We start from the raw sequence: 10,000 nt of genomic DNA, 5'->3' as shown, positions 1-10,000 counted from the left end.
AGATACAGTCGATAGCACATCCCACTGTTTCTGTGATTAATTGTTTTTGTTCTTGCTTTGTTTTTTTCCCAGCAATCAGTTGGAAACATTTAATTTATATTTACACATATAAACTGTCTCATTAGTTATGGCATACCTTAAAAACACACAGACTTTAGTGTTGCGAGCAAGTAGGTCTGTGTTCTTCTTAAATAGATTTGTCAGGTTATATTGAAGGCTTCCTATCACTTTTGGATTTTTCTTATAAGAGTAACATAATCTGTAGCCTCCTGAGTCCTCTAAGCCCTTTGTGTTGTACCATTGGTTGTGTTTGTTGGGGTTTGTGGGTGTGATATTATTCTAAATCCTTGTTCTAAACCCTTTACTTGTCTATCCAGGCTATATTCCCTTTGGCACACCAGTGGTAAGCATCCTCCTGAGCACCCCAGTGGAACAATGACATTATACCTATATTACTATGCCTCAAACATATAGCCTAGAAGTTGTGAGGTGCGCGCACATCCCAAAAAAGCGATTGCTGTGGGTGCAGGATATAAAAGAACATATATGAGGCAACTTTTCATTTATTAAATCACGACAAGGGAGCTTTTGTGGTGTGCACATATTTCTTCCTTTTTTCACAAGCACATAGCCTAACAGATTAGAACCAGGCCAATAACACATTGGTCCACTCTTCTACAGTATTTTCATACTAACACACGTTTAAACCTTTAAGCAAAGTTGAAGTCTTTGTTGAATCAAACAAACTCTCCGAACTTTTCATTTGAAGTTGGTTTTGGCTCTTTTTTCTACCTCTAAATAATCTAGAATAATTAGACTACCACTGATCACTCTTCATCTTGACAACAATACTCTTCTCTATCTGTTGCAGGGGTGGGGAGCAGTGTTCATTCGAGGGTCACTTAAAATTTTATAAAGTCCTCCAAGGGCAGGAGCACTTAAGGCCTATATTGAAGGTGGCCACATTTACAACAGATCCCACTCACTCTGTCCCCTGAAAATGTAACTGAATTATATTGCAAATATAATTTCTAAGATTCCTTTAACAAAACATGTCATATTTTATTTGAAACTGCTTAACATTGGAATTATATTGGGGGCCAGATAAGACATAGGTTCCCCACCCCTGGTATTGTCTGTCAGTGACCTCCAGACCATGCCGAATGAGGTTTTCCTTCAGCAACTCTGAAGAGACCGTTTTTTTTGTGTATGCATGCTTGAGTAGCTTTGTAGGAATTACATGTATATTACACATTTCAATTCCTATCGGACTAAGGTTAGTACCTCGTACAGTTGTCGGACAATGGTAATAATTTGAATTTCTCCATGCGCAAATGAATGTACACATGCAGAGAAACTGATGTTTGCTTTATTATAAATGTACATGTAGAAAGCCATCTTGTTTTTTTTTTAGTAGGAAGTATAACTAACCTCAGAGTGTGTTTGTCTTCTCATCTCCAGGTGGTGGGACTGCTTCTTCCTAATCAGACGCTGCTGTCCACAGTCTTCTGGCAGGTCTGTCTCAATTTGAATTTATACATGTTTTATGTTGCTTTTCATGGTTTTTGCCTGTGATATCATGTACTGTATACTGTGTGTATAACATTGGATATTGATGTTTTAAATAGCTTAAATAAAGTGAATACAGTTGCAAATAGAAAAAGATATTTTAAATAATCTTATCTAAAAAAATAATTTTAAGCAGTTCATGACATTTCAGATAGACTTACCATGTTGTCGCATGTGTGTCTACAGTGGCTGAACCAGAGCCACAATGCCTGTGTGAACTACAGCAACCGGAATGCCTCCCAGGTGTGACACACACACACACACACACACACACACACACACACACACACACACACACACACACACACACACACACACACACACACACACACACACACACACACATGCTCCCACAGAGCACCCACATAAACCCAATATGGGCTTCAATCAGCTCCCAAAATGGGTTCTGATTTCATGGTAGATCAATCACGATATCTGGAAATGGAATATTTATCAGTTTAATGAATCAATAAGTATGACCACTCTGCCCTTGATGGTCACCACGGCAGCAGGGCACCCTCAAAAAGTTCTGCAAACAAATATCCTACCAAATACCCAAAAATGGAATACTCATTGCAGACTCATGACAGTCTCATCCCATTGTCTGCACCTCAAAAAGAATCCCTGGTATGTGTATGTGTAGGCTTTCATATTCAAACTGTTAGGGCAGCAGTTCCCAAACTTTTTTCCCCTGCGCACCCCCTTGTACATTTTACTGTGGGTCGCGCACCCCCTAAGCGTATGTTTGCGCTATGCTATGTGCTATGGCAGTGGTTCTCAAACTTTTTGTTTGAAGTACCACCTGAGAAAATATTGAGCTCTCCAAGTACCACCTTCACAACCAACATCACAAAATGGAAGTAAAGGCTTTCGTCCAGCATGAGGAAAATGTGGACTACTGTAACACAAACGTCCCTGACGATTGATTTTGAAAATGCAACTGTATCGTAAAGTAAAACAGCAAAGCAACAAACCGTCTTCAAACCAATGCACAAAAAATTTATTCTTCCAATGCCACCAGAGATGTCTCAAGTACCACCAGTGGTACTCGTACCACAGTTTGAGCACTACTGTGCTATTGGATAGCAAAACATTATGCAGTCATTTTAGGGAATCCTCATTCCCAATAGACCCAATATTTTTTCATTACAATGGAACTTGTTATAAAAATAGAAATTACTCTATAAATTACACTTCCAATAGAGCCTTACAGCATACAATTCACCATACAATTGAAAACTATTTATTGCTCATTAATGCTGCTTAAAAACACACATACTGTATCTGCCATTGCTCTATTCAGCTCGCACAACCCCTTATGGCAGGCCGCGCACCCACAGGGGTGCACGCACCCCAGTTTGGGAAACCCTGTGTTAGGGCTAACCCTGTGATTGTTACACCGGGGACACGGCACGGGTTTGACTCTGGTCCAAGTTCATTTCCCAGTCCTCCCCCATCTGTCCTATCAAATTTATATTATGTGTATACATAATAGAGACTGTACATGACAGTTGTCATGAAAGGAAGCATTACATAGAATGTATAATATCTTTGTATTACTGTATATGATGCTGTTGTGGTGTAGTTTGAGGGAATGTGTGGGAATTCATCATGTTGTGTTCATTTCTTTCATGGATGATTGCGACCTTCTCCACTCCAAGCCGACGTCAGGATTCAAGTTCTTTCAAGGCTATCTGGGTGCAGTGACCAGCGCGGTGTCTATTGCTGTGAGTACAAGGTGACAGTTGTGCAAATTCACACAACGATAAGCACAACAAACAAACACATGCACTCACGCACACACGTATGCATGCACACACACTTGCTTTTTTAGAACTGCAAACTCAATATCTGACATGCGTTGCTAATGGTGAAGTTTGACTGAATTTTAATTAATTTCCTGAAAAAGAAAATGAGACCAGTAAATGGCCTTCGCTTCGGGGGTCTCTGAGACTAGTTAACTAATTAAAAGTCCATGATGCAGCATAATAATAAGCAATTAAATATAATTGAGACACACAGAGACACAGTGAATAATATCCTCTCATTCACGCTCATACTTAAGTTGCAAATGCGTTTGACATCAACAAACATGGCAGAGCAACAACGTTATCAATGTTCTTTCCAATAAGCATTTATGCGAGTTGCACACAGACACACCTGCTTACATGTACACATCATATGTACAGTACGCAAGAGCGCACACACACACACACACACACACACACAAACACACACACACACACACAAACAAACAACACACACAAAGTGCCACAACCCCTCTGTCTCTCTGTCTCTATCTCTGTCTCTGTCTCTCTCTCTCTCTGTCTCTCTCTCTCTCTCTCTCTCTCTCACACACACACACACACACACACACATTCACACACACACACATACACACACACACACACACACACACACACACCACACACTCAACGTGCAACGACCTCTCTGTCTCTGTCTCTGTCTCTCTCTCTCTCTCTCTCTCTCTCTCTCTCTCTCTCTCTCTCTTGCTCGCTCTCTCTCACTCTCACTCTCTCTCACACACACACACACATACACACACACGCAAAGTCTCTGACACAAGACCAGTCAGGCTCCTGCGTCCCACTGTGGCTCTTGCCCTTGCGGACGGCAGAGCCAATTATCCGCCCTGCTGGGTGTCGCTTTGATGCCCAACGGCATGACAACCGAAACCACGGCGACGACAGCTACAAACGGCTCAGAGGGCCGAGGGGAGTGGCGAACGATAGGGGCGTACTAATTAAAACAGTTCCTCTGACGACACCTTATAGAGAGAGAGAGAGAGAGAGAGAGAGAGAGAGAGAGAGAGAGAGAGAGAGAGATAGAGATAGCAAACCCAGTGAAACAGCACAATCCAAGGCAGGTGTGTGTGTGTGTGTGTGTGTGTGTGTGTGAGAGAGAGAGAGAGAGAGAGAGAGAGAGAGAGAGAGAGAGAGAGAGAGAGAGAGAGAGAGAGAGAGAGAGAGAGAGAGAGAGAGAGAGAGAGAGAGAGAGTGCAGTCCGATGTGTGTGTGATTGTTTATTGTTTAATGCCAGGGAGAATAGAAGTGCAAGAGAAGTGATGTCAACACAATTTACGTACATCTGATCATAAATCACTCCAGTGAACATCCTGTTAATGTATACTATACTCCGTACATATGGTTAAGATTCTAGGTGAACCTTAGGTGTTAGTGGGGTTTGTGCCTACAGAGTGGGATTTGATTTTAAGTAATTAATTGCTGGAGGAAAGTGTGATAATAACCAATTAACTAAGAATCTTTCCATCCATCTGTCCAGCCATTAGCCCCGTATCTGTGGAGGTCCCTGCCTGTTATGGTTGCCAAGTATCTTGGGGAAATCATTTTGAATCAAAATTAAGTGTTAATCCATAGTTAAATATATCTTTAAATATATCTTTCTTTTATCTTTTTCATTTTGATTTTTTTATGAAAGGTATTAGTGCATTTTAATTTGTAATATTATGTTCATAATCATCTATATTAATATGGTATTATTATATTAATTATAATATTAATGATGATCATTTCATTTGCAGATGTGTGTGTGTGTGTGTGTGTGTGTGTGTGTGCGTGCGCGCAACTGTGTGTGTGTGTGTGTGTGTGTGTGTGTGTGTGTGTGTGTGTGTGTGTGTGTGTGTGTGTGTGTGTGTGTGCGCGCGTAATCGTGTGTGTGTGTGTGTGTGTGTTTGTGTTTGTGTGTCTTTACAGGTGGGACTAAGTGTGCTCGTCCAGAAAGCAGAGCGGTTCAGTCCGGCCACCCGCTTGCTTGTCCAGAGATTTATCCCCTTCCCAGCAGTCGGTAGGTCCCTTTGACCAAGAGCTTGTCACTTTCTACATTTACATGAGACATTTAATTCTGCATTACCTCCATTTAATTCTGAATAAACCTTAATTCCGCTTTGAAAACGTCCTGTCAACACCTCTTAATTCGGAATTAAATGAAAGATCACAGTAAACTCGACTGAACTATTTAATTCGGAATTATTATTCAAATGATAGGGCACTCGTGTGCTGTGCGGCCGTCCCGGGTTCGATTCTCGTCCCGGGTCCTGTGCCGTCCCTTCCCTGTCTCTCTTTCCCCACTCGCTTCCTGTCATGACCTTCACTCTTCTATCAAATAAAGGCAAAAAAGGGCAAAATAATATTTGAAATCATTATGTAAATTTAGTGAATGTCCGAGATACTCTCCTGCACCCTACTTGGCACACTTCATGGAGTGTGTTTTGTTGGTGTCATCCTGAACTACATAGCCAATAAATGATTACCAGTGTTTTGGATTTGGCCAGAGTCTTCATCCACCTGTTCAAATGTAGGCTTCCCTGCTGTTAAGCATTGACGGAATGAACCCCCCACAGGCAACGCATATAAAGAAGGAAGCGCTCAGTAAAAGTATTGCATTATTACCATTAATAAATCGCCTAAGTGAACACTCATTAACTCATGGTCTTCTGTATAAAGGGCCGTAATAAGGCTGTTGTGTGTGCGCGTGAGGGCACGTGTGTGCACATTTTCTTCGCACGCGATCCGTTTGTTTGACTTTCTTTCCGAACGCGTTCCCCTGCTAATATTTTGTTTTGGTTTCCGCGTGAGTGCTGCGAAACATTACTTGAGCGTTGGCGGGTTTAGAGCCGGGGCCCAAGGGGATCCAGAAGATTCTCCCAAGATGTGGAGGGGGTGGGGGGGGCTGTAATTAAATAACCCCTGGCCCTCCATTTAATTAAATCAACAGGTCCCCCCCACACCACCCCTTTCTGATGAGATGGTAATTGGCTCTTCGTTAAGGCTCCTCGTTAGGGCACGACCGCTGCAAGTTAATTGGATAATTAGCCCTGAAGAGGCAGTGTGTCAGGACTCCAGAGCTGTTTACTATTTGTTTGCATGTTCTTGTTTTTTCTCTCACTCTCTGTCTCTCTCTTTTAGCATTAGGTATAAACGGTTATTAAAGACAGCTAATTGAACCCAGCAGAAGCATTGATGTTTGAACTGTTTGGACGTTTTTTTTTCCTTGCCATTGATTTTCTTTTGGTGAAGGAGGGTAATTTCAGTGTTTAATAACCCCAATCAAGCTGCTATCTGTCACTCAAATGGTGTTTTAGCTGCTTTCCGCCATCAACTCACTGTGTCATCACCATTATGGCATCTAAAAATCATGACTAGACACAGTGTTCAAATGAGTTAATGTCTGCACATAGAATAGAATAGAATAGAATATACTTTATTTGTCATGCAAGCATGAAATTTGTCTTCCGTCTCACCATAAAAACAAACATGTACACGCACTCCATTAAAACACTCATACTCTAAAAACATAAATACACATGAAAAAAAAAAAAAAAAAAACATTGCACATATCCCCTCCCTCCAGCCACCCCTCCCAGCACACACACCACATACAGTACAGGTCAGATACCAGATCCAGTCCCTTGTTGTTATACCAGCCTAGCTTTTCCATTGCTTATTGACCATGGAGATTGCGTTGGGTATAAATGAGTGCTTGTAGATGTTTTTCTTTGTGATGTGTGCTCTGTAGCGCCTCCCTGAGGGGAGCAGCTCAAATTCAGGGTTAAGGGGGTGGGTGTTGTCATCCAAAATGTTTATGGTTTTCCTATCAACTGCAGTCCAGTACAGCTTGTCCAGTTGCTTTTGGGGTCGCCCTATGATTTTTCCAGCGTTTTTCACCACTCTGGACAGCCTGTTCTTATTAGATAGGGTGAGGTGACCATACCAAACAGAGATGTTATAGGTAATGACACTCTCTATTACGCAAACATAGGTCCTTTCCAAAATGTTGCTGCTAACTCCAAAGCCTCTCAATTTTCTTATTAAAAACAATCTTTGGTTAGCTTTCTTACATATGGCATCAACATTGTCTGAGAAGCTCAATTTTGTGTCAATGTATGTGCCCAAATACTTAAAACAGTCAACAATTTCAATATTTTGTTTGGACAGTAAAAGGGGTGATGGGACACCACTATAGTTAAGAATTAGCTCCTTGGTTTTGCATACATTAAGTAAAAGTGAGCTTTTCTTGCACCATTGCTCTAACTTAAAAACATGATCCAAATAGTCAGATGTACTGTCATCTTTATAAAAGAGTCCCACTAAAGCCATATCATCTGCATATTTCACCAATTTAAAATCATCATGGCAGAGTGACATTTCATTTGTGTATACAGAGAACAGAACAGGGGACAAACAGCATCCTTGTGGGGCCCCCGTGTTAAGGACCAGCTCATCTGAGACCAAGTCTCTGGTGCACACACGCTGTGGGCGGTTAGTTAAAAAGTCTTTGATCCAGTGCACCATCCCTCCCTCTACCCCTAGGTCTAAAAGTCGTTGCAATAAAATTTGTATTTGCATTGTATTAAAAGCAGCTGTAAAATCAATAAATAAAATACGTGCATAAGCATTGGCGTTTTGCAAGTGTTTAGTGACCATATTGGTCAGAGTGAGGGTGGCATCTTCAGTCCCTCTGTGACACTTGTAGGCAAACTGCATAGGATCCAGATGTGGGTTCAGGGATGCATTAAGGTGTCTAATTACGACCCTTTCCATGCATTTTGCCAAAATTGGGGTCAAGGCAACCGGGCGAAAGTCATTCAGCTCTTTTGACCCAGGTTTTTTGGGAAGCGGTTTGATGGTTGATGTCTTCCACAAATTTGGCACAGTGCAGGTGGACAGTAACAGTTGAAATAAGTTAGTAAAAACTGGTCCTAATTCATTTGCGCATGCCTTCAGTGCCCTTCCACGTAGGCCATCAGGTCCAGGCGCTTTATTTGGATTTATTTTGGAGAGGCAATGTCTAACTTCCTCCACTGATAGGTGGATTGTGGTGGTTTGAGGAATATTTGTGGAAATAGCATTGCATTTGTCTCTGCTGTCAGGGGAATCAAATCTTCCATAAAAACTGTTAAGATTGTTTAAAAAGGGCAGGTCCATAAAAGTGTCCACTGGTTCCTTGCGGTCTCTGCCCATCATTTTGTTAAGTCCTTCCCTTCCCTTCATCCCTTCAGATAGGCCAGATGCAGGACATTCAGAGTACATGCAAATCCAATGAAAGCGAAAAAAAAGTCCACGACACTTTCTTGCTTGTCTTCTTGTTGTTTCGATTTTAAAAAGTGCAGCGTTTGTACCTCTAGGTCTTCATTAGGCAAAGAGAGAGCACACATACCCATAAAGAAACATGTATACCCATAAAGAGTAGCCTTGTTTTCGCATGGCGGACATTACCGTCATAAACGGCCATGCTTGTCTTAATTCGCTCCCTGTGTTCACCTATCGCTCAGTCATCGTGTTTGTGTAAAGTTGGATGCCGCCTTAAAGGTGAGAGGATGTTGTCCACAGAGGAGAGAGGCAGGGGGTTAGAAACACACCAGGGTCTCCATCCTCTTGTTATGCGGCTCAGGCAGGCAGCCCCCTGTCGACACACTTGGGGCCCCAGGGCATGAGCAGCACAGCAGGGTGCGTGCCGAACAGTCCTGCCCCTCTTTTGTAAACCGCAGCCCTCTTGTTGACACCACTGCAGTGCCATCCCGCTGCCTGCCTCTTTACCAGCTTTTTGATGTGTTGTGTTTCATTTTTTTCTCACTTAACAAGCAGCACAGTCACGACAGCCCGAAAGTTCATAAGGGATATTATAAAGAAAATTACATCTATTTCATATCTACCTAAATTCCAGCTCCAAATCATGATAATCTAAGTTCTAAATCTCCTCATTTCTGTTAGAGGAATGATTGAGATAATGACTTTATGAAAAGAAAAACAGAAAAACACAAAAAAAGCTGCGCAAATGAATATACTGATGCAACCCATGCAATTTGTATTAGACTTTACCAATATAACTTTAAATTCATTACTTCAGTTTGTAAGTGTGTGTGAGCAACACACGTGCATGTGTGTTTATGAAATGTGAGCAAGACTGTATACGTAGTTGCTGAAGCCTTTGGTTTTATATTATAGCCCATCCACTAGAATACAATAGAACAATAAAGGTAACGAAAATTGACAAGAGTATTGCAGCAATAGATTGCTAGTATGAACTAGCATTAGTGGGAATGTTCATACGTGTGATTGCTTTAATTGAAAAGCAGAACCACTGAATGTCGGAAAGGCCTCGAATTGATTAGGTGAGCTAATTAAAGGAATTCTGCTGAGTGACATTATTAATATGTGGAAAGCTTTTTGTCTTTTGTCTTCCATAATAAGCCTTCACGGCTACCCACTGAAATTATATTTCTAATGTGCCTTTTTCCAGGGATTACATTGGTTTTAACTAATTACCATGTAAACAGCAATAAGATCTCTCAATTTTCTAGACTGTGTATTTCTGTGTGTGTGTGTGTGTGTGTGTGTGTGTGTGTGTGTGTGTGTGTGTGTGTGTGTGAGAGAGAGAGAGAGAGAGAGAG

The 10,000-nt window shown here is 41.5% G+C and overlaps 1 protein-coding gene across 4 annotated transcripts in view; it reads left to right on the top strand.

Moving 5' to 3' along the window:
• sfxn5a (sideroflexin 5a) overlaps positions 1 to 10,000 on the top strand; it is a 25,846-nt gene that overhangs the window by 6,087 nt on the left and 9,759 nt on the right. For all 4 annotated transcript variants that reach the window (XM_063184096.1, XM_063184098.1, XM_063184097.1 and 1 more), the window contains exons 6-10: positions 378 to 403; positions 1,462 to 1,515; positions 1,756 to 1,812; positions 3,231 to 3,296; positions 5,304 to 5,394. In XM_063184096.1, the coding sequence (XP_063040166.1) occupies positions 378 to 403; positions 1,462 to 1,515; positions 1,756 to 1,812; positions 3,231 to 3,296; positions 5,304 to 5,394 (294 nt within the window). The remainder of the gene's footprint in view (positions 1 to 377; positions 404 to 1,461; positions 1,516 to 1,755; positions 1,813 to 3,230; positions 3,297 to 5,303; positions 5,395 to 10,000) is intronic.

This window comes from Engraulis encrasicolus, chromosome 19 (genome assembly GCF_034702125.1).
Source record: "Engraulis encrasicolus isolate BLACKSEA-1 chromosome 19, IST_EnEncr_1.0, whole genome shotgun sequence".
Lineage (NCBI taxonomy): Eukaryota > Metazoa > Chordata > Actinopteri > Clupeiformes > Engraulidae > Engraulis > Engraulis encrasicolus.
This window is presented reverse-complemented; position numbering and strand designations above follow the sequence as displayed.